Source organism: Giraffa tippelskirchi, chromosome 1 (assembly GCF_054371585.1).
Source record: "Giraffa tippelskirchi isolate mGirTip1 chromosome 1, T2T-mGirTip1v1.2.pri, whole genome shotgun sequence".
Lineage (NCBI taxonomy): Eukaryota > Metazoa > Chordata > Mammalia > Artiodactyla > Giraffidae > Giraffa > Giraffa tippelskirchi.
This window is the reverse complement of record NC_137275.1, coordinates 122555459-122580157: the sequence shown is the minus strand read 5'-3', so window position 1 is coordinate 122580157 and position 24699 is coordinate 122555459. Positions and strand designations below refer to the sequence as shown.

The following is a 24699-nucleotide window of genomic DNA, read 5'->3' as shown; positions in this document are numbered from 1 at the left end:
AAATTTATTTTTAACGTCTTTATTGAAATGTAACCCCACATAAAATTCGGTTCACCCATTTAAAGTCAACAATTCAGTGTGCTTTAGTATATTCACAGACGTGTACAATCATCATCCACCATCAGTTTTAGGTGTTTGCTTTTTCTATATGAGAAATGTCAGCATCTTAGAGGAGTGTCACTTCTTGCTTCTTTCAGAAAGTGGCTTTAATGTAAAATAGTCATGATGAAGGCATTGACACGTGTAAGGAATGAAGAAAATGTTTACTGAAGAGTCTCAAACTGAGTGCTGTCAGTGATTGTGAACATGAAAAAGTTCTGTGTTGAAGAATTTTGAAATTAAAGATTTAACACTAAGAACTCTGAAAATAATTCTTTGTGTTATTTTCTCATGTAGCTAAAAGACCAGCTTCAGGACAAAGCTTGGCTTCTATTCCTTCTGCTCAGAAAATTACAAGGCCTGCTGCTAAATATGGAATACCTTTAACAAATAAGAAATATGTAGATAAAAAATTGCATGAAAGGAAACCACTCCAGAAATATAAACAGGTATGATGTGGTGATGATGTTACAAACTGTGTATTAGTAACATGTTCAATTTGACCTTATTTTATTTCAGCTCAGTTCATTTAATCTTGATGTCTGTAGGATTGTTTTTATTAAGTTATTAAAGAGCATTGCTGTTCTCTGTTTCACCAGTCTTCTAAAACTTAGGAGACTTACAGAAGTCATGGAGAGACATTAAGTAGATACATTAAGTAAAGTAGTTGGTACAGTAAAAAGAAAGTACAATTATAAGTGAAATCATTGTTGAATAACCTAAGCAGAACCATTTGTTTTTGTGCATAAAATAAATAAACATCTGCGATAAACATCATAAAAATCTGGGGAAAATTTGAGTTTAAGGATTCATGATGAGATAATTAAATATGTGGAGGGATATGACCTTATGGTCTGTCATGTTTCAAAAGAAAATTAAGGCCTATAGCATTTAGGTGCTGTGCCTAAAAACATAGATTAGTTGCAAGAACTTGTCATTTTTCTTCATGTCAGTAGCTGCTGTATTCTCTGGAACATGGCACCTGTTGGTTTTGCTCTGCGTCTGCACATACATGTACACAAATGCGCAGAAAAATGTTTAGGTACATAGGTGTGCATAGTGCTGTAAGGCAAACCTCACAGTAGGGGAGTTCTTTGTCTTTGGCATGCATGATGTGTGCACTGTCCAGCTCCAGAGTCTCGAGCGGGCAGTGAAGGGTAAATTTCCAGCTGAAGGGCACTGTGACAGCTGGCACCCTGGGTTTGTGGATTTTACTTTTTTTGTTGTTGTGTTTGTTGTTTTTGTTCAGTCTCGAAGTTGTGTCCAACTCTTGTGACCCCATTTACTGCAGCACGCCAGGCTTTCCTGTCCCTCCGCATCTCGCGGAGTTTGCCCAAGTTCATGCCCGTTGAATCGGTGATGCCATCCAACCTCATCCTCTGTCGCCCCCTTTTGCTCCTGCCCAGCATGAGGGTCTTTTCTAATGAGTCATCTCTTCCCATCAGGTGGCCAAAGTATTGGATCTTCAGCTTCAGCATCACTCCTTCCAGTGAATATTCAGGGTTGATTTCCTGTAGGATTGACTGGTTTGATCTCCTTGCAGTTCAAGGGACTCTCAAGAGTCTTCTCCAGCACCACAATTTGAAGGCATCAATTTTTCGACACTCAGCCTTCTTTATGACCCATCTCTCACATCGGTACATGACTGCTGGAAAGACCATAGCTTTGACTGTACAGACCTTTGTTGGCAAGGTGATATCTTTGCTTTTTAAATACACTGTCTAGGTTTGTCATAGCTTTTCTGCCAAAAAGCGATTGTCTGATTTCATGGCTGCAGTTACCATCTGCAGCAATCTGAGAGCCCAAGAAGAGGAAATCTGTCACTGCTTCCATATTTTTCCTTTCTGTTTGCCATGAAGTGATGGGACTGGATGCCATGATCTTAGTTTTCTTAATATTGATTTCTTAGCCAGCTTTTTCACTATCCTCTTTTACCCTCATCAGGAGACCTTTTTAGTACCTCTTCGCTTTCTGCCATTAAAGTGGTATCATCTGCATATCTGAGGTTGTTGATATTTCTCCCGGCAGTCTTGATTCCAGCTTGTAACTCATCCATCCCAGCATTTCACATGATGTGTTCTGTGTATAAATTAAATAAACAGGGTGACAATAAACAGCCTTGTCATACTCCTTTCTCAATTTTGAACCAGTCAGTTGTTCCATATAAGGTTCTAACTATTGCTTCTTGACCCACATACAGATTTCTCAGGAGACAGGTAAGATGGTCAGGTATTCCCATCTCCTTAAGAGTTTCCACAGTTTCTTATGATCCACACAATCAAAGGTGTTAGCATAGTTAATGAAACAGAAGTAGATGTTTTTCTATAATTCTCTTGCTTTCTCTATGAAACAGTGAACGTTGACAATTTGATCTCTGGTTACTCTGCCTTTCCTAAACCTAGTTTGAACAACTGAACATTCTCGGTTCACATAATGCTGAAGCCTAGCTTGAAGGATTTTGAGCATAACCTTACTAGCATGGGAGATGAGTGCAATTGTTTGGTAGTTTGAACATCCTTTAGTAGTGCCCTTCTTGGGAATTGGAATGAAGATTGAACTTTCCCGTCCTGTGACCAATTCTGGGTTTTCCAAAATTGCTGACATGTTGAGTGTAACACTTTAATAGCGTCATCTGTTAGGATTTTAAATAGCCTGCTGGAATTGCATCACCCCCACTTGCTTTATTGGCAGCGGTGCTTCCTACGGTCCCCTTAATTTCACACTCCAGAATGTCTGGCTCTGGGTAAGTGACCAAACCATCATGGTTATCTGGGTCGTTAAGGTCTTTTTAAAATGGTTCTTTTGTGTATTCTTGCCATCTTTTCTTGATCTCTTTTGCTTCTATTAGATCTTTACCATTTCTGTCCTTTATTGTGCCCATCTTTGGATATCTCAAATTTTCTTGAAGAGATCTCAAGTCTTTCCCTGTCTGTTTTCTCCTCTGTTTCTTTGCATTGTTTGTTGAAGAAGGCCTTCTTGTCTCTCCTTGCTATTCTCTGGAAGTCTGCATTTAGTGTTGGTATGCCTTACCCTTTCTCCTTTGCTTTTTGCTGCTCTCCTTTCCTCAGCTATTTGTAAAGCCTCTTCAGACAACCACTTTGCCTTCTCACATTTCTTTTTCTTTGGGATGGTTTTGTTTGTTGCCTCCTGTACACTGTTACAAACCTCTGTCCATAGTTGTTTAGGCACTCTGTTTACTAGATCTAATCCCTTGAATCTATTTGTCACCTCCACTGTATGTTCACGGGATTTGATTTAAGTTGTACCTGACTGGCCTCGTGGATTTTGCTGCTTTCTTTAGTTTAAGCCTGAATTGTGCTATAGGGAGCTGATGATCTAAGCCACAGTCAACTCCAGGTCTTGTTTTTGCTGACTGTATATAGCTTCTCCATCTTCTGCTACAAAGAATATAATCAATCTGATTTCAGTATTGACCATTTGCTGATGTCCATGTGTAAAGTCGTCTCTTGTGTTGTTGAAAAAGGGTGATTGCTATGACCAGTGAGTTCCCTTGGCAGAATTCTATTAGCTTTTGCCCTGCTTCATTTTATACTCTTAAGACCAAACTTAACCTTTACTCCACTTATCTCTTGACTTCCTACTTTCACATTCCAGTCCCCTATGATGAAAAGGACATCTTTTTTTGGTGTTAGTTCTGGGAAGTCTTGATAGAACTGATCAGCTTCAGCTTCTTTGGCATCAGTGGTTGGGGCATAGACGTAGATTACTGTGATATTGAATGGTTTGCCTTGGAAGCAAACTGAGATCATTCTGTTGTTTTTGAGATTGCACCCAAGTGCTACATTTGGAACTCTTTTGTTGACTATGAGGGCTACTCCATTTCTTCTGTTGGATTCTTGCCCACAGTGGTAGATATCATGGTCATCTGAATTCAGTTCATCCTTTCCTATCCATATTTGTTCACTGATATCTAAGATGTCAGTGTTTACACTTGCCATCTCTTGCTTAACCACATCCAATTTACCTTGATTCATGGACATAACATCCCAGGTTTCTATGCAATACTGTTCTTTACAGCATCAGATTTTACTTTCATCCCCAGACACATCCACAGCTAGGCATCATTTCCTCTTTGTCCCAGCCACTTCATTCTTTCTATTAATAGTTATATAATCATACCATTAGTAGTTACGTAGTCAAGCCTAAATGGATGAGTTCCATTATATCCTTTAGCCTTCTTTTCTTTCATTACTACAAGGCACCCAGGACTCCTGGCATCCCCTCATTACGTAGTTTCTCAGCTCCCTGAGGCTCTGCTCCTACCGTGCTCCAACCCCTACCTCTACAGAGCGCCTGAACCATTCGACAGAGCCCTCAGCTAGTCCATGGTCAGCAGGATCCCCTGCATTCTCAACTTGTCAAGATCTCTGCACCTTTTTTACTCTAAAACCTGGCTTGTCACACACACTGTTGTGTGACTCTCACGGGGACCATTTTCTCTCTAACCCCTCAGTCCTGCTGGGTCTGGAGGAGGATGGTGTTGTGTTCCTTGGTGTCGTTGCTGGACTCGCCCTGGCTTCCTAAGCACCTCCACCAGGCTTTGTGTCACGTGCTGCTCCTCCCTCTTCGCAGCAATGTCACAGTTCTTGGTGACTTCAGTGTCTTGAGACGATGGTCCTTTCAGTGGTGCACTGCCTTTTTGTTTTCTGATTGTTGTCTTCGATGATCTTGTCTCCTGCCTCACTTTGAATCTCTCCCCTGTGGCATGCCATCACATTTGTCATCAGGAAGAACATCCACTTCCTAGTCTCAATTACAGGGACCCCACTCTGACCACTGCTTCCTGTGTTTCCAGCTTACTCTGTGAGAACCTGCCTTGAAAATGTCTTTGTTCTGTTTGGATCCATGGATGTTACCTGGTTTTATCATTGTCCATCCCGTCTTTGTTTTTATTTTCCTTTTCCAGTTGTAATTTCCTGTTCTCTCTTTGTAATAGTTTCTAAAGCTTTTGACTGCCCCGCCCCAGTGGGTGTGGTTGGAGGAAACCTGCGGCTCTTCTGACTGGCCTCCCTTCAAGTTCAAACCTACAGTGTCACGTGCGCACTGTTGCCCCCACCTCATTATGTTTCTGAAGGCCAGTTCCTCTCCTACTTTCTAGATGGTTGTCTCCTACCTTTTCCTGGTTTATCCCCTCAAGCTGATGAACGTTGCTTCCTATTTCACTGAGAAAAAAGAATTAAGTAGAGGAAAATTGCCCACACTCAGGAGCACTCCTGCCTGTCAGTCCTACCTGTTGCCAGTCTCCTGCTTTCTTCCTTATACTTGGAGGATCTGTCTCTTTTGATCTAGAGTTGACCTTGCCGTTTCTATGCCATCTCTTACTATTTTTGTCTTTTAAATGACTTCACTCTCTCTTCTGTATCATATTTTTCCTCTGTCCTTAATCATTCCTGTTAGCAAACAAATGGGCTTCCTTGGTGGCTCAGATGGTAAAGAATCTGCCTCCAATGCAGGAGACCCGAGTTTGATCCCTGGGTCGGGAAGATCCCCTGGAGAAGGGAATGGTAACCCACTCCAGTATTCTTGCCTGGAGAATCCCATGGACAGAGGAGCCTGGTGGATGACCGTCCATATCATATCTTCAGTCTTCTTAAGAAAATCCTTCCTTCCCTCCCATGTCTCCCTCCAGCCATTTCCCTGGATCTCTGCTCCTTTAATGGCAGAACTTCCCGAAGCCTTGTCTGAACATCTCTGCTTCCTTGTTTCCCCTTCTCTCTTGAACGCCTTTTGTGCAGAGCTTGCTCTGTCATAGCTACTGGGTCACTGCTCCTGACAAGGACTTCCAGGAGCCCCAGTGGTTGTGTCCAGTGGTCAGGCATCTTCTTCCTCTGCCTCAGTTCTGGTTCACTTGGTTACCCCTCTTTTTTAAACTTTTTGTTCACTTGAGTCCAGAGTATCCCACTCTGCTGATTGTCTCCCTTCCTGCCTACCTGCTCTTCTCGCCTCCTGTGTGAGTTCCTCCACGTGTCTCTGACTCAGATGCTCAAGTGGTTCAGGAGGCTGGCCGTGGACCACCCCCCGCTGGACAACATCCTCTCTCTTTGACAGCCCCTGTAAACCCACACCCCGATCTGCATCTCGAGCCTGGACTCCTTTCCTGAGCCCCAGACCTGTCCTGTCCTTGCACCTCTAAGTGGGTGTCTGCTGGGCTTCTCAGCATCAGTGTGTGTAACTGTGTGCCGGGCCGCATGGCCTCCCCAGGCTGTGGGTCCTTGTCTCACTACACACTATTAGAGTCGCTGCTGACTCCTGGTCACTGTCACCATCATATCCTGTCCACCTGCCTGCAGAGTCTGTTCCTAGTGTGACTGCTGCTCACCCCTCAGTCTCAGCCTGGTCCTGGCCACTTTGCCCCCCTCAGTGTGTCCGCTCTCAGCAGGCTCAGGGCAGCTCTAACAGCAGAGGGCGATCGTTGCACTTCCCTGTGTGAGATTGCCAGTGCCTCTGCACGTCCTGAAAACTTTCTTTGTTCCGGTTCCTGTAATACTTACTGCTGCTGCGAAGTCGCTTCAGTTGTGTCCGACTCTGTGCGACCCCATAGACGGCAGCCCACCAGGCTCTGCCGTCCCTGGGATTCTCCAGGCAAGAAGACTGGAGTGGGTTGCCATTTCCTTCTCCAGTAATACTTACAGCTGTTTTCTAAAAGAAAAGCAGTGCTTATTAAGCCACCAGAGGGAGCTCCATGAATATGCTTCAGTATTTTGGTTCTCATTTTAGCAAAAGAACACAAAACAACACATTTCTTTTAGTACGGATGTTTTACATATTTTTCTCTTCTTTGTAGATTGTGTTCTGAAGATACCTATGTGATCTCAGAGGAACAGCTTGGCATTTTTATTTCACAAATATTTGACCATCTTATATCTGGGACAGTCTGGTGCACCGAGAGATAATTTTTCCCTCCATGTGACTTACCTATGACTACATAGGTGTCTTAGTTAAACTTTGTCTTGTTGCAAATGGTTGTATAATCTAGTTTAAAGCTGGTCATGTATAATGAGATGCCATTATCACTCAGGTTAATATATTTAAGATTTGGAGTGTTTTCATAAATGTTGAGACCAGTGCTAGATTTGCTGGGCAAGGATTTACCTGTGAAACTTGTCAAAATGTAGGGCTCTGTGTCCAGAAATTATGATTCAGCAACTCTTGAGGATACGCGTTTTTTGAAAATAGCTTAATCAAGATATAACTCACATACTATAATTCATCCATTTAAAGTCTGAAATTAAATGATTTCTAATGGATTTGCAAGAATTGTACAACCATCCCCATAATCAGTTTTAGAGCATTTCATCACCGCCCCTCAAATCCTTTTCCATTAGCATTCACTCCCCATTCTCCACCAAACCCCATAGCCCTGGGCAACCGCTGGGCTAGTATACTTCTGTCTGTGTGGATTTGCTCATTCTGAACATGTCATGTGAATGAAGTCATGCAGTGTGTGGTCTGTTTATTGCCAAGTAATTCTCTTGTATGGAAGGAGTATGTATTTTTACAAAGCTCCTAGGTAGCATCCCCCACTAATTTAAGTTGTATGTACATAAAACATACTTTGAAATATTAACTTTGTGTTTGTAATACCACGAAGAACATTATCTACAACTGTTTTTTTCTTGTAGTTCAGTAATAGTGCAGCCAGAAGCAGTCTACTATTTAAAAAGTGGAGGTTGCCATCTATTAGAGGTGGCAGAATCATTTTAGTGAGTGAGGAACAGAGACTTTTTTTTTTAAGTAATAGAATGGAAAGTAACAGACTCAGTTACATATAGTAAAAGCATTTTATGGAATATGTGTGTGTGTGTTTCTATTGGGCCTAAGTGTGAAATATATTTCTTACTATGGGTTGCTTTTAGAAAAAGTTTGAAAGCTACCATTCTTTAAGTATTTCAGTATTATTGTCATCTCATTAACCCTAGTGCTAATGGGGTTAGGTGGTGAGGTACATGGTTGGCTTAAGTGAAAATTGAAATAACTAGCCTAAGTTTGGTTAGAAGTTGAAATCTAATAATACAGTGAGGAGGTGGGATAGTTCTGAGAACCTACTGCTTCTGTCATTTTGTCAGGGAGCAAAGCTACTATTTATTAATAGTCATTGTGTGACTTATTACCACTTAATACCACTTATCACATTGCTAATGTAACTTTGAGTTAAAACATCTGTAAAATGGATATTTTACGATGGTCATTTAATTAAAATGACAAAACATAGTATAAGAAAATCATTATTCTCCTCTTACCAGTTTATCAACCCATTTGATGGTAACACATAGTTTAAATATCATCATTTTATTGTGCTCAAATTAAATAATGTATTCATTAAATTAATTGCATTTCCTAAGGAGGAAGTTATGTTGAAATTATATATCATGCTTTCTTTTTTTTAAGTAAATTTTTATTGGAATATAGTTGCTTTACAATGCTGTGTTAGATTCTGCTATACAACAAAGTGAATCAGCTTTTTGTATGCACTAGTCCCTTCTTTTTTGGATTTCCTTCCCATTTAGATCACCACAGAGCATTGAGGAGAGTTTCCTGTGCTAGACTGTAGGTTCTTACTGTTATCTGTTTTATACATAGTAGTGTGTACATGCTGGAGAAGGACATGGCAACCCACTCCAGTATTCTTGCCTAGAGAATCCCATTGACAGAGGAGCCTGGTGGGCTGCTGTCCATAGGGTCACACAGAGTTGGACACGACTGAAGCAACTTAGTGTGCATGCATGCATTGGAGAAGGAAATGCAGCCCACTCCAGAATTCTTGCCTGGAGAATCCCAGGGACAGAGGAGCCTGGTGGGCTGCCGTCTATGGGGTCGCACAGAGTCGGACACAGCTGAAGCAACGCAGCAGCAGCAGCAATGTGTACATGTCAACCCCAGTCCTCAGTCCATCCACCCCTCTCATGTTGCTTTGTAAAGTGAGCAGAAATTTTAAATATCTTTTTTTGTTTTAGTGAAAGAAAACTTTTGATCCCTTTCTACTTCTTTTTTGTATGTTGTGAGCTATATAATATACCTTAACAGTGATATGTTGGGATTAATTTTATTAATTTCATGTAATTGTGGATCATATTTTTTTGTATTATTCTGAATTCACTTTTAGAGTTTCCGTGCTTATCCGTTATAGTCATTTTACAAAATTTAGGAAATTGAAGCAGTAAGTGGCAAATGAAAGTAATTTCTTACAACATTGACTTTTGTCAAAATACAGCCACTTCTGAAATGGAATTGTTAGTGGAGATACTTTAGTGAGTTAATCAAATGCTGAGTTATTTTAATAATAATGTAAATGATCACTGAAATAATTTTTAAAGTAATATTTCCTTTCCTTTGAATTGAAACCTAACAGGTGAATATTTTTATACAGTGTTTCTTTTTATATATTTTTTCCTAAGGTAGCTGGAAAATTTTAAAACTGGTGCATGATACATAACTTAAGAGTTTTCTGTAAATACTTTCAATCTGTTTTTGGTATATTTAGAACTACACTTTGAATTGTTTGAAAAATTGTCCTTGTAGTAGGCTCAACTTTGATCACAAAATTGAGTAGCTAGCACAGGATATAAAAGAAAGAAATCCATGGGTCATTTATACTTATGAGCACACATGCAGAAATCCTTAAAAATGTTTTTTAAAAAAAGTTAAGTTAAATCAAGCAATTTATCAAAAGACTAATTCAAAACTTACTAAATAGGATACATTTCAGGAGTGGAAAGATGGTTCAACAGTAGGAAACTGGTTAATTTCACTGTTAGTAGATTAGAAGAAAAAATCATATGTAAATTATCTCAGTAGATACTGAAAGTTCAGTAGAATTTAACTCTTTAAAAAGCTTATTTGGTTGTTTACATTAACCATGTATAGCTTTTTGTATGTCCATCATATCTCAATAAAGTGGTTTTAAAAAAAAATTCAAATTTCTTTGATTCAAGAAATAGAGGTGAAAATTCTTAACTTGACCCAGTTATATATACCAGAAACCTATATCAGGCATTATACATAATGATGAAAAGTTGGAAGCATTTATATTAAAGTTAGGAATAAGACAAGGATGTTTGTAATGATGCTATTATTTGATGTTATTCCAGAAGCCTAGCCTATGAAATTAAAAAGAGAAAGAAATAAGAAACATAAATATTGGGAAAGATGAGAAAATATAAACATTTACAGATATGATTCCCTACCTAGAAAATCCTAGTGAACCAGCAGAACACTGTTAATGAATTCAGTGATGTGGCCTGACAGAAGTTGAGCGTGTGACAGTGAATAATTAGAAAAGGAAATAGACACTCCCTCAATTACTATAGAATAGCTCTGCTGTGAAAAGTGCAGGATAACTGTGCAAGAAAGGACTCCACACCAGTGGAATATTGTTTATCAATGAAGAAAGCAAATGCAGATAAATAAACATAATAACAAGGGTTATTCTGAAAACAGTGTTGAGCAACAGAAGTAAGACACAGAGGAATATATATTGTATGATTCCATTTATATACAACTCAGAACATTAAAAAAAAAAAAAACCTATATTGTTTAGGAACATGTATCCAAGTGGCAAAGCAACAGAGACAAGTCAGGTAGTGGTTAGTAAAGTTGGGATGGTGGCTGTCTCTCTTGTGGAAGGACATGTGGAGGGTTTCTTTGTGTTGGCAATATTGTTTCTTGACCTGGGTAGTAGTTACTGAGTTTTTCCTTTATTTTTGCTAACCTCTATGTATCTCCTTTATCTGCTTTTTTATAGGTGGCTTTATATCATAGTTAAAAAAAAAAAGATGGATGGATGACATAGAATAGAGAATTCCAGAAATTGGAATTTATGATGTGATTAATGTGTATTTGAATTTATTATGTGAGTATGAGGCATCTCAGACCATTGTGGAAAAAGATGTATCAGCCAAGAAATGGTTATGAGATAACTGGATTTTCTAGAGAAGAAAATTAGATTCTCAATTCATTCCATGAACAAAAATTTATTCCAGATAAATCTAAAAAATAAAAACCTAACTTTAATATTTTAAAATCTAAGTTAGATTATATATAACTTCTGAATATAAAAATGAAACTATCGAAGTGGCAGAAGCAAATGAGGTCTGAAATGTCTTCAGTAAAATAGTTTATGCCAATGTCATAAAGAAAAAGACTGTCAGGTTTAACTATATAAATTACAGACTTCTGTACAGTTTAAGATACAGTAAACAGCTGTTCAAAGACAAAATTTTAAAAAAAAATTGCAAATCTATAATACTCTTTATTTTTCATAGTATACAAATAGCCCACAAAATAGAACAACTGTAAAATAAGATGAACAGTTAGTGTATTAAAGAAGAAATGTAATTATCTAATATACTGGGAAGTAAGTAGTCTTAGTCTTTCCAGATATTAAAATTTCAAGACGTTGATAATGCTCACTATTTGTGAGGTGATGAGAAAATGAATTCCTTGATGGGAGTATAAGTTGATACAGCTTCTTGAGGTTGCAGTTTTTCTCATCAGTTAAATTTCATTATTACTTTATGATTCCATTTACAAATTGCAAGTCTTTCTTGCATATGATATAAAATGTACCTACAAGGATGTTTCTAACAGTATGGGGGGAAGTTGGAACCAACCCAATGTCTTTCCTTCAAGAGTAGTTGAATAAATTAATTATATCCATGGTTTGGAATATCGCCATTGTTAAATTGTTTACCAAGATGTGGAAATGTCAGGGAACATTGTTAATAGTGAAAAACATTTTTCCGTCATAACACATTGTTTATTATATTTATGTAAAACGTATAAAAAGCTAAGACTATGTGCGTATGTATATACACGTATATATAGTTATATGTGTATTCATGTTCATAAAACTGTGTCTGAAAGGATACTTACAAAAATGTTAACAATGGTTATATCTGGAGGTGGGGAGAGAAGTTAAGTGTTAACTCTTATTTCATTTTTCTTTTTTAAGAAAAATTTCTTCAGAGTTGGGCTTTCTAGATGACATTCTGTTTTCATAACATTGGAGAACTTACAGTTAGCATCTCTATCTGAGTACACTTTTTACTGGGTGATTGGGGAAGAACCTTTTTCCATGGTTTCTTTAAATCTCATGTTTCTCTTTTTTGAACAAATAGTGTATCAGACACTTAAGTAGTGGTTTTTTTTTTGAAGGATAATGTATTTTGAAAGAGAGTTATGGCAGTATTGGCTTTACGTTTTTCTTATTTTAAATTTCCATACATTTGAATTTTTCAAATGGATGCCTCAAAATCCTTATCTAATTTGTAGTTTTACTTTCTGTCCAGGCCCATCAAACCCCAGTGAAGAAAGTGAATCCTGGAGGAGAAAGGAGGAAACTGTTTGAGGTATAAAGACATCTGTCTGCTTATTTTACAGCTTTGTAAAACTAATTACGAAAAAAGAAACAAATTTTATAAAACCTCCAAACCTTTCCTCCTTATTTCTTTCAAACAAATACCTCTAACTTATTTCTGTTTTTAAACCTTCCAGGATATTCATCGACCATCGGTATGCTAACTTTACTGATTAAGCTAGAAAAAATAGTATTTATTATTGATATTTTTTTTTTTTTAATTTAAGGAAGCACCAAGAAAAAGAAGATTGGAATTCACTGAAAAAGAAAAGAAACCTAAGGATCAGGTAGTTATTTCGCTGTTATTTTTCTTCTCCAGCCAAGTTGGAGATGATAATTGTTTTAAGAGTTCTAAGAAGTTTGTCTTTAAATTTATTGCAGGTTAGTCTGCTGAAGGCTGAGCAGGTGAAAAGACAGGAAAAAGAAAGGGTGAGAGGATGGTCCATTTTCCCCAGCACGCTCCACCACTTCCCCACACACATGCCCCCCCCCTTTTTAAAGGAATACACTGGTTTCCATTTTATTACTAAGTATATTTCATGTACTTTATATTAAATACTTGAAATGGTGTTTTATTTGTTTCCTTCCCCTCATAGTTGGAGAGAATAAACAGGGCCAGGGAGCAAGGCTGGAGAAATGTGCTGAGTGCTGGTGGAAGCGGTGAAATGAAGGTAGGTCTTGGGTACCCATGCATGTACATTGCTGCTCTTTAACTCCAGTTCACCCTGCTCTGTGAAATGTGTACACCTGGCTTGTTTCTACTAGAGTTCCTCAGCATCTGTTAGGACTTCTTAGTTTTCCTGCATGTATTTATGTAACTTGTACTGATAATTCATATGTGACAGTTAAAATTGCTTAAAAAGTTTGCTGAGCAGGCTGTCATTCACCATTCCTACACCATCTTTTTAGACTCACACACCTGGCTGTGTGCTCTAGTCACACAGAGCTGAGGACCGGACTGCCGTCTGCCCACCGCACACTGCTGCTGCAGCTTCGTCCCCACACTTATCTTCACCTGATGGCCCCTTCCCGCCCTCCCTCCCCACTCCCACTCCCCACTCCCAACATTTACTTAGATGACCAGTGACCCAGCTAGCCATGGACCTAGATAGGTTAGTTCAGACATTTTCTTTGGGCAGATCCAGACTATATAACCTTGGGCAAGTTACTTCACTTTTCTGAGCCTTAATTTCTTCTTTAAAAAAAAAAGCAAAATTTCAAGAGCAGTGCCCAGAGCTTGACTCTCAAGGGCTCACCTATTAACTTCCTTTTCCCTTCTTTGTTCTGCCAGTCTGAATCTTGCCTTTCCTCTCTTGCACTCACAGCATCCTTTCCAAATCTGTGGTAGGCTGAATTCTAAGGTGGTCCACAAATTCTTGACTCCAGGTGTTACACCTAATGCTCTCCCCTCCACTGGAGTGGGGGGGAGACTGTGAATTTGGAGTGCAGCAGCCGCCTTGGTCAGGCTGTGTCCTTTGGCATTTCTGATGCGATATTCACTCCTGTGGTCCTGTCACTGCTTTATTATAAGACTCCCTCATGGCAGGCTGGAAGGTTAGAAGGTCAGGGGGACAGCTTCCGCCGGCCCGGAAAAAAGCCCTTGTTCACATGGCAAGGAAGTTTAGGGGTTCTCTGGGAGATCGTCTGCCGGCTCTCTGACCAACAGCCAGCAAGAACGTGGTAAACTTAGCCGTGACAGCACAAGGAAATAAATTCTGCCAGGAACTAGTGAGCCCAGAAGAGGTTCCTGAGCCTCAGATGAGAATTGCAGCCCTGGCTGACACCTTGGTGTCTGCCTGGTAAGACCCCGAGCAGGGACCTGCTATCCATGCCCACACTCCTGAGACAACTTAAGGCACATGGGTGTGCCTTAAGCCGTGGAGTTTGTGGTCATTTATGGCACAGCAGTAAAAAATAATATACTATTATTCCTCTGTATTGTAATTTTTAATTCACATAATCCAATCAACTATTACTTAAGGTCTTTAAACTGTGACTTCTGGGACCCATCTCAATAAATTTGGTGTTTAGGCACCAAGTAGATATTTATTAAGTAGAATTGATTACCATTCTTGTTTCTTTTTGCCTAAAATTTATGATTTGAATAAAAGTTTTTCTGTTTTATGTAGACATGGGCTTCCCTGGTGGCTCAGATGATACTATATAATAATCGTATACATTCACTTTTTACTGCTGTGCCATAAATGACCACAAACTCCATGGCTTAAGGCACACCCATGTGCCTTAAGTTGTCTCAGGAGTGTGGGCAGGAATAGTGTATCCTTGCTCAGTATCTTACCAGGCAGAAACCAAGGTGTCAGCCAGGGCTACAATTCTCATCTGAGAATCTGACTGCAATGCAGGAGATTCAGGTTCTATCCCTGGGTCAGGAAGATCCCCTGGAGAAGGGAATGGCAACCCACTCCAGTATTTTTGCCTGGAGAACTCCATGGACAGAGGAGCCTGGCGGGCTACAGTGCATGGGGTGGCAAAAAGTCGGACATGACTAAGCGACTAACACACACACATTTTTTACTGTACTATCCACTGTAGTATGAAGTTGAACTTACTACCGTCTGAATGGTAAGGAAATAAGTCAGAATTTGGCCCATTCTGAAATAACTAACCCATATCTTCTATGATCGGAGAATAAAAACTTACCAGAGTACAGGCCCTGAGATCTGGTCAAGTATTTTATATCAAGTTCACGATTAGTGTTTAGAATTTGGTCTTGTTTTTCTTCTCCCTTTGCATATGTCTTCTTTATGCAAGAAAGCATCTTTTTTCCTATGATGTTTAAAGCCGTATTTAATCCTAAAGTCCAGTTTTATCAATGTTTGATAATAGTTAGTGTTAGATATTTTGTGCTTATTAAGTTTCTGCTTTGCTTCGTAAACTTCTATACTGATTTCTATGAGGATTAGTAAGACTGTTTTCCATGACATAAAGCAAATTCAGTGTTAGCTTCTGTACTTATTCCCCATGAGGTTTGTAATAGTTAACTTCTTAGGCTGTTTGATTTCTGTACTATTGATAAGAACCTAAAAGCTCAGTAAAATTTGAATTAAATTAAGGAGAACCCCCAAAATAAAGATAAAACAAAAATAAACATGAAGGGAAATATTTCAGAATTCATACTATTATTATATACCTCTAAATATTAAGACATTTTGTACAGTATAAATAGCCAACTGTTTTTTATTACTTAGTGTCTGCAAAATCTGGGACTTACTTGCTTTATCCATTTTTTTCCTTTGGTTCTTCTGGTAGGTATTTTTTTCTCTTTTTTTAAATTGCAGTTGATTTGCAGTGCTTTATCCATTCTTTATCTTTTATGAATCCGTGTTCTTAGAAAAATTATGAAATATTCTATGTATAGTTTGATTACATAGATAACCATGACACATAAGAGACACTGTTGTTTGACACAATGTTGGAATACTACCCAGCAATGAGAAGGAATAGCCTGTTAATACATGCATTGACATGGGTCAGTCAAAAATGTACTGAGTGAAAGAAGCCAGGCATAAGAACGCATATTGTGTGATTCCATTTATATGAAATCGTAGGAAAAGGCAAACCCAGTCTCTGTGACAGAGAGATCAGTGTTTGCTGGAATGAGGGGCCTTGGATCCAAGCAGAGAAACATGAGGGAACTTTTCTGGGTGATGAATATGCTTTCATTTGTGGTAGAGGTTCATGGGTGTCTGTGTTTGTTACATCAGTCCGTGCTTGTAATTGGTAACTAAAGTGATGTTTAAAAGATTCCGTTGTTTCAGTATTCCAGTACAGTGTTTTCAGCATTATTTTGAGTATAGATATCTTCAGAAGTGAAGTCGCTCAGTCGTGTCTGACTCTTTGCGACCCCATGGACTGTAGCCTACGAGGCTCCTCCATCCATGGGACTTTCCAGACAAGAGTACTGGAATGGGTTGCCATTTCCTTCTCCAGGGGATCTTTCCGACCCAGGGATTGAACCCAGGTCTCCCATATTGTAGGCAGATGCTTTACCTAGGCAGATAGCCTCAGAGATATGTGTATATACATTATGTTTGCTGAACAGAAACCTTGAACCTCAAAGTTAGGGTGATATTAGTGCCAGACACTAAACTCAAGGAGCAACCAGTCTTATAGGAGCTGTGACCACCTGTTTTTTTCTTTTTTTGATAATAATTTTTTTTTAAAGCCCCTCAGCAGACACAAGAGCTGCTGGCACATTTTAAAAATAATTTTTATTATATTTTGACTGCACCTTGGGGCATACAGGATCTTTGTTCCCCAACCAGGGATCAAACCTGTGCCCTCTGCACAGGGTCTTAACCACTGCTCCGCCGGGGAAGTCCCTGTGACTACCACTTAGCAAAATTCTGATTCTGGGAATCTTGCCTTGAGATGCAGGTTTGAAAATGTGTATGAAGATCACCTTGATGGAGTTTCCTGCCTAATTAAGTATCTTCCTTTTTCCTAACAACCATCATTTCTTGCTTTTCAAGCTTCTCAAATCAGTTATCTGTATTTATCTTGAGCTGATTTTTTAAAATCTAGGCTTATAATATTGTATGTAACTTCTTTTGTCCAGATGTTAACACAAATTTTATCTCATTGGGTACTGAGATGTCTTTTGTTTGGTGCTTGTATTTTTCTTAGCCCGACTTCCCCGTTAGGATATCGTCACCTGAGAGCTCTTCTCTCTCTCCTGTCAGTGTTCTGGCTTCTGCTCTCATCTGCGTTTGAGCACATCCCCTCCACTTGAGTCACATCACTTTGTCTTCCTTTCGGTGCTGTCGGGCTCACCTTTGAGAGTCGTAATTTCCTCTTCACCCTGTAGTTCTTGCACCCTGAGCCTCTGTATCATTGCGCACTTACTCAGCTCTCATCTTTCTGACCTGTTTTCTGTGAGTTTTCCATGTCCTTGAGTGCATGTGTCTCTGCGGCTGCATCCTACACTTTCGCCCTCATCCTGTGTTACCCCGGCAGAGAACCAGTTCCCTGTACTGCTGGCTTTTTCTCTGATTGCCTTTCTTTACTCACAGGCTGCTTGGCTTGGTGTCAGAGCAGCAGCCTTCCACTCTGTTTCTCTGCCTTGTTCTCTCTCTTATGCTTGTTTATCATGTGTAATTTGACTTACCTTTTTAAAAATGGTCTTAGTGCACTTCTCCTGCTAGAAAGCGTATCTGTGCTTTCTGTTACTGATTATGTGAACTCACACATCCTGGTTGGTCAGTTACCTGTAATGACCTTTCTGACCAAGTGTAATACTCCCTGTTTGCCTTCCTCTTAGTTACCTTTGTCTTCATACATCCTTTCTCTCCCTACTGCCAACAGCTAAACATATACCTTCTGGTGCTCTTTTTTTTTTTTACTTTAATACCATGGATCATATTAATCACTTAATCTATCTGTGTTACCTTGTGTTAAAGGCTGGGTTGAGTGTATTTCTCCAGTGGCTTTTTTTAGGTATTTTTGTTTCTCTTTTCTTCTGTTTTGTAGATTTGCTCAGTACTTAACTACTGTGGCTAGGGTCTGTTGCCATTCATTTGGAAATGAAATGTTTTTCTAGCTTTATACTTTGTTTCCCAGGTTGTTCCTAAACTGCTTAAGGATGGATGTTGTTTTGCTTCTTTTAATTACACTTAGAGTGTATTCCAGTGGTGTTTATATCCTCATTGCTTGTTAAATTGGATTTGGGGTATGTTAATTGCTGTATGTTCTGTTAGGTATAATTTTGAGTGTTACAAAAGCAGGCTCTGGTTTACATATAAACTGTACATATTTAAGCTTAATAAGATGGAATCACATAAAATATATAAGAAATTTGTTGCAAAACTTGTTAAGACCAGTTTTTTTTTTCCACAGTTACATAAGTTTAGTGATATTTTATGCTTTTGTTATATTGAATTATGCTTTATTGTTAGTAACAAGGTATACTACTTTTGATTGTTAATGGTTATAATAGGAAAACATTTTGCTCTAGGCTCTGTGTTTATTAGTATGTTAAATTAGATAATTGCTTTGTAAGAGGCAAGTGTTGAGGTTCACTTTTTTCTTTTGAAGGTAGTACAGACCTTTGACGTCTTGTGAGATAAGCATGTGAGAGCTTTTTGTTTGATTCCTAGGCTCCCTTTTTGGGCAGTGGAGGAGCCATGGCTCCATCATCTTTTTCCTCTCGAGGACAGTACGAACATTATCACGCTATTTTTGATCAAATGCAGCAACAAAGAGCAGAAGATAAAGAAGCAAAATGGAAAGGAGAAATACATGGCCGGAGGCTTCCAGAAAGGTATGGCTGTTCTGCAGAAGTCACTTGTGCTTTGCTTTAGAGGGAGTAGTGGAAGTCATTGTGTGTATTTATTGATAGAGGAATCCCACCTGGAGTACATCTAGGATTTCCCAAAGGGCTGCAGATCACCACCACCCGTCTGATGCTGATGCTATTAGAAAACTTGAAAGGGTTTAAAGGTGGTGTCTAAACAAAGACAGTATCAATGTGTTGGGGTGTGTTCAGTTCAGTTCAGTCGCTCAGTCATGTCCAACTCTTTGCGACACCATGAATTGCAGCACGCCAGGCCTCTCTGTCCATCACCAACTCCCGGAGTCTACCCAAACCCATGTCCATTGAGTCAGTGTTGCCATCCAACCATCTCATCCTCTGTCGTCCCCTTCTCCTCCTGCCCCCAATCCTACCCAGCATTCGGGTCTTTTCCAATGAGTCAACTCTTCACATGAGGTGGCCAAAGTATTGGAGTTTCAGCTTCAACATCAGTCCTTCCAATGAACGCCCAGGATTGATCTCCTTTAGAATGGATTGATTGGATCTCCTTGCAGTCCAAGGGACTCTCAAGAGTTTTCTCCAACACAACAGTTCAAAAGCATCAATTCTGTGGCGCTCAGCTTTCTTCACCATCCAACTCTCACATCCATACATGACCACTGGAAAAACCATAGCCTTGACTAGACGGACTTTTGTTGGCAAAGTAATGTCTCTGCTTTTAAATATGCTATCTAGGTTGGCCATAACCTTCCTTCCAAGGAGTAAGCGTCTTTTAATTGGGGTGTGATGATCCATAAATTCACCCTTTGGTATAATTTTGTCTTTTGTCATGTACAGCCGAATAACACCACTTCCTGGCTGTTTTCTCCATTATACATAGACTGTTTTTTGCCCTCTGAATACAGTCATTTTCTTCTGTGCAAATTTGGCCTTTGATTACATGCGACAAACATGTAGCTCTTCACTTAGGCCTAATTTATGGCTTATATATGTTATAGCTTATTTATGTTATAGGCTGAACATACTATTTAAAGGAACATGTGATAACTTTTGAACCAGCATATGGTTGTAATAACTTTATCTGTGTGCTTTAAATAAATCAGAATATATTTAAAATGGAATTGCACTCTAGGCAGAACTCCAAAGCATGTTTTAGGTCTTCCTTTTCCTCATCACTTAGAACCCCACTTTTCTCATTGTTGTTTTCTCTTCATGTTCATCTCTGATTGATGACTCACTGTGATCCTTTTCACTAGGTTTTTCCTTTTTCTCTGTAAAATTAATTTAATCTGGTGGCACTTAAGGTTTAATTTGTATAGTTCCTTTTTTAAAAAGTATGCATATTCAATTTTTTAGATTTTCTTCTATAAAACTATTCTGGTAAAGGAAGAACAGATACCATTTTATGAAAATTTAATTTGTCATTTTTACAGAGAATTTTTTTGTGATAAAAATCTTTATGGTTCTCCCAGTTATAAAAGATTATTAAAAGGTAATTGAGCAGAGGTAAATAACTGAGGTTCATATAAATTTATATTATGAATTATGTACCATAGGCTGAAGTATTAAGCTAGTTGTAAATACTTCAGACTTACACATGTGCATATTTTTTATGAAATAGTAATGAAGATTTTGTGTGAGATTTTTATCCTGGGATATTATTGGTATTTCTAGTATATAATTTGTATGGCTTTGTTTTAATTTTAATCAAATCTCCTAAAATAAATGTGTATAGTGTAAAAGAAAATAGGGAAAGTTGTGTTATGCTTCTTCAGACTATTCATCTTGTAGCATGTTTCTTGATTCTTCACAGTTGGAGTGGCAAGTGAGGGACTGGATTGTTCCATTTGCATCAAGCTCCCATATACCCTTGAAATATTTACAGTTGAGTTTCAAATTGTCTTCAATGGCTGTGTATCTCAGTTACTTCTGCCGCTGGAACACAGCTTCCATTCAGTCTTTGTTTGAGTTACATTATTTTAATTTTCAGCTTTTAAACCATTTGTGGCTGTGGAGATCCTCTTTCATTTCCTTTCTGCCAACTTCGGTGGGCTTAGCATTACTCAGAGACATGGTATACATTTTCTTATATTGCTTTGAACCTGTTTTTATAGATGATAGATATTATTTATTGAACACTTACTATAAATCAAGTTATATTTATTCATCACAGCATCCCTTTTAATTAGGTATTACTCTTTTAATCAAAATGAAGAAACTAGGACCTGCAGAGATTTAAAACTTGTGCATGGTCAGGCCACTAGTAAGCAGTGGTGGTAGAATTTACACTAAATGTGTCTCCATGTAGAGTTCAGCTCCTCGAACACTGTTGTAAGGACTTCTCACCTTCTTGAGATACTACTAGTGAACAGGTGAAACAGTTACTGATTTTGTTGGTTATAAAATTTCTAAACAGTGGATACTTTAATGATTATCCATGATCTCAAATACTGAATGAACTTTCGTGTATACTCATTGAAGTTCGTTTTATTTTTTCTGAGAACATGAAAGAATTGGTAAAAAACTGGAGATCATCAAGTGTCATATAATTTTCAAGAGGCAGATTCTATAAATTAGACTAGTTTTCTCCATGTTTATTATAGGCTAGATTACCAGTAGAGCCTGCAAACATCCTAAAAGGAAACAGTCATCACTGCAGGGCAGTATAAATTCACAGAGAATAGATTCTGTCAGATACAGCCTTTATTTCTTCTTAGATTTATAGATTGGAACTGTAGTTCTCAAACTGTGCTGCGGCAACCTGTAGCATCACAGTGCCTTGGATATTTCTCAGTTTTGAGGGACACACAGCTGTATCTGTCAGACCATAGTGTTAGCAGCTTTGACCTAACTAGTCATTGAATGGAACTGCTGGGTATTTCTGTTGGCCTAGAGGCATTGTGAAAATTTTACTTAGATACCTAGTAGAGTATATAAACTTAAGTATGATACATCTTTTAATTTCATGCAGCCATGAAATTAAAAGATGCTTGCCCCTTAGAAAGAAAAGCTTTGACTAACCTAGACAGCATATTAAAAAGCAGAGACATTACTTTGCCGACAAAGGTCCATCTAGTCAAAGCTATGGTTTTTCTAGTAGTCGTGTATGGATATAAGAGTTGAACATAAGGAAGGATGAGTGATGAAGAATTGATGCTTTTGAACTGTGGTGCTGGAGAAGACCCTTGAGAGTTCCTTGGACTGCAAGGAGATCAAACCAGTCAATCCTAAAGGAAATCAATTCTGAATATTCTTTGGAAGGACTGATGCTGAAGCTCCAATAATTTGGCCACCTGATGCAAAGAGCCAACTCATTGGAAAAGACCCTGATGCTGGGAAAGACTGAGGGCAGGAGGAGAGGGGACGACAGAGGATGAGATGGTTGGATGGCATCACCGACTCAATGGACATGAGTTTGAGGAGCCTCCAGGAGATGGTGACGCACAGGGAAGCCTGGCGTGCTGCAGTCCATGGGATCACAAAGAGTTGGATGCGACTGAATGACTGAACAACAGCAAGGATATGGTTGCTGGGGTGTCTCAATGTAGACAATGTAACGTGAAGAAATATAAATAACGGTTGTTAGGTACATTAGTCGTTGCTTAAGGAATTATATTCAGAGGATGCTGGTTAATATTTTAATGTTTCCAAACTTAAAACGTTTTAGAAGCACGTCCTCTTGAAAGTTTTCATTTTTAAGGAGGACATAGAAAAAATACTCACAGGATATAATCATAATATTTCCAGAAGACTGAAGTGTATGTCTCCTCCAGTTTGAATATCATGATTCTTTTGGCTTGAGCTTTGTTGTGTCATTGACATTACAGAGCATTTTCTCCACACTGTCATAACTTCCATTTTTATAATTTGTATGTCATTGGCATACCTGGTCAGTTCTTTTCCCTGACCAAAGAATCAGCAAACTGAAATCTGCAGTCCTCTAAGACTCATTCATATTATCTTTCTCATATTTTTGAGAGCCTATATTTGCTTCTTCCTTCTTTATTGTGTTAATTATTTTTCTTCTTCCCTTTTTATCAGTAACTTTGGCTAGTCCAACTTTGCTGATATCCTTGTCTTAATAACACACCTCCTCCATTAGCTTTAGACTTTAATTTTTGCAGCAATCTTAGTTTCACAGCAAAACTGAGGTGGTGCAGAAGTTTCCGATATGCTGTCCCTTTACCCTTGTCAGCTTCTCCCACCAGAGTATTTTTGTTAAAACTGGTGAACTTAGGTTCAATTAGCTTTTACAATTAGAAGAACCTCAATCATGTGAGACCATCTTCTGAAACCTTTGAGTGCTTGCTTTGTTTTTTTATTTTGACTGCCTAACATTTGTACTTTACTGAGCTTTTACTTTCCCAAGTCCTTTTCTTTGTGTTGCTTTATTTGAGTAAAGCTGACAACAATTCTGCTTCCTCCGATAGACATTATGGCACTTAAACAGAAGAGGAAGCTTAATGAATACACCCTCAGCATCCTTTTTTTCAATTCATTAACCCTGTACCACCCCAACTCTTCTATACCATATTGACTCATTTTTCATTACTCAGATTATTTCTGTTACCTAGATTGCTGCCTATTTTCATGTTTTCACCTCTTGAAATAATTTTTAATCATCCTTCAAAATTTTTAAATTTACTTTATCAATAAAGGTTTTTAGTCAATGGGTATGAGGTACCTTACCCAGATCCACTTATGCAAGCATTTGTAATAAGATGGAAAATAAGTTACTCCTTTTTTTGTCAGGATAAAAAGGAGTTTATTTCTTTTTAGCCTGTTTTAATGTCTGTATTTCACTTTCCAAATTCCTAATTTCTTACTATGTATTTGTGGCTTATACAATATTTATATTTAATCATTCCCTTACTATTAATCTAGATTAGTGTTCTACTAATTTTAAGTGGTATAATTTTGGAACTCAAGAGATATTGTCTGTTTAATTTGTCTAAAATAGAATATGCATGTGTAAATTCCTAATGTTTAATGAAGAGAATGACTGTAAAGAAGCTCATTGATTTTTTCCTCTATCCCTTAGAACCTTGTACACATATATAATTTGTGTTCACAGTTCAGTACTGTTTTACTACATCAGTGGGGGATAAGAATATGAGTATGAATTCTTCTTTTTGGTATATATTAAGTAGTAAATGGAAATGCATGTGAAAAATGAAGACAGTATAGATTTCTAAATATTATAAGGAATCATAGAATCAATTATAAACTAGTTTTGTCTTCTGTTAATAAGGTATGTTACTATACATTCAGCAAAAACAAGACCATGAACTGACTGTGGCTCAGATCATGAACTCCTTATTGCAAAATTCAAGCTTAAATTGAAGAACGTAGGGAAAACCACTAGGCCATTCAGGTATGACCTAAATCTGATCCGTTACAGTTATACAGTGGAAGTGACAAATTGATTCAAGGGATTAAATCTGATAGAGTGCTTGAAGAACTGTGGGTGGCGATTCATAACACTGTACATGAGGCAGTGATCGAAACCATACCCACGAGAAAGAAATGCAAAAAGGCAAAATGGTTGTCTGAGGAGGCTTACATATAGCTGAGAAAAAGAGAAGTGAAAGGCAAAGGAGAAGAGGAAAGATATATCCATCTGGATGTAGAGTTCCAAAGAATAGAAAGGAGAGATAAGAAAGCCTTCCTCAGTGATCAATGCAAAGAAATAGAGGAAAGCAATAGAATGGGAAAGACTGGAGATCTCTTCAAGAAAATTGGAGATACCAAGGGAACATTTCATGCAAAGATGGGCACAATAAAGTACAGAAACGGTATGGACCTAACAGAAGCAGAAGATATTAAGAAGAGGTGGCAAGAATACACAGAAGAACTGTACAAAAAAGATCTTCATGACCCAGATAATCACAATGGTGTGATCACTCACCTAGAGCCAGATATCCTGGAATGTGAAGTCAAGTGGGCCTTAGGA

The 24699-nt window shown here is 38.4% G+C and overlaps 1 protein-coding gene across 39 annotated transcripts in view; it reads left to right on the top strand.

The window, feature by feature from the left end:
- NEK1 (NIMA related kinase 1) overlaps nt 1-24699 on the top strand; it is a 123939-nt gene that overhangs the window by 25730 nt on the left and 73510 nt on the right. For 17 of the 39 annotated variants that reach the window (XR_014055139.1, XR_014055137.1, XR_014055140.1 and 14 more), the window contains exons 11-15: nt 397-548; nt 12703-12762; nt 12857-12904; nt 13072-13146; nt 18592-18755. Coding sequence is in view for 22 of the 39 variants with exons in the window: in XM_081495203.1 (XP_081351329.1) it covers nt 397-548; nt 12703-12762; nt 12857-12904; nt 13072-13146; nt 18592-18755 (499 nt within the window). In the remaining 17 variants the exon portion in view is untranslated. Of the gene's footprint in view, nt 1-396; nt 549-12407; nt 12468-12702; nt 12766-12856; nt 12905-13071; nt 13147-18591; nt 18756-24699 lie in introns of all 39 variants that reach the window. The other 22 variants (XR_014055147.1, XR_014055134.1, XR_014055136.1 and 19 more) reach the window with 5 other exon arrangements.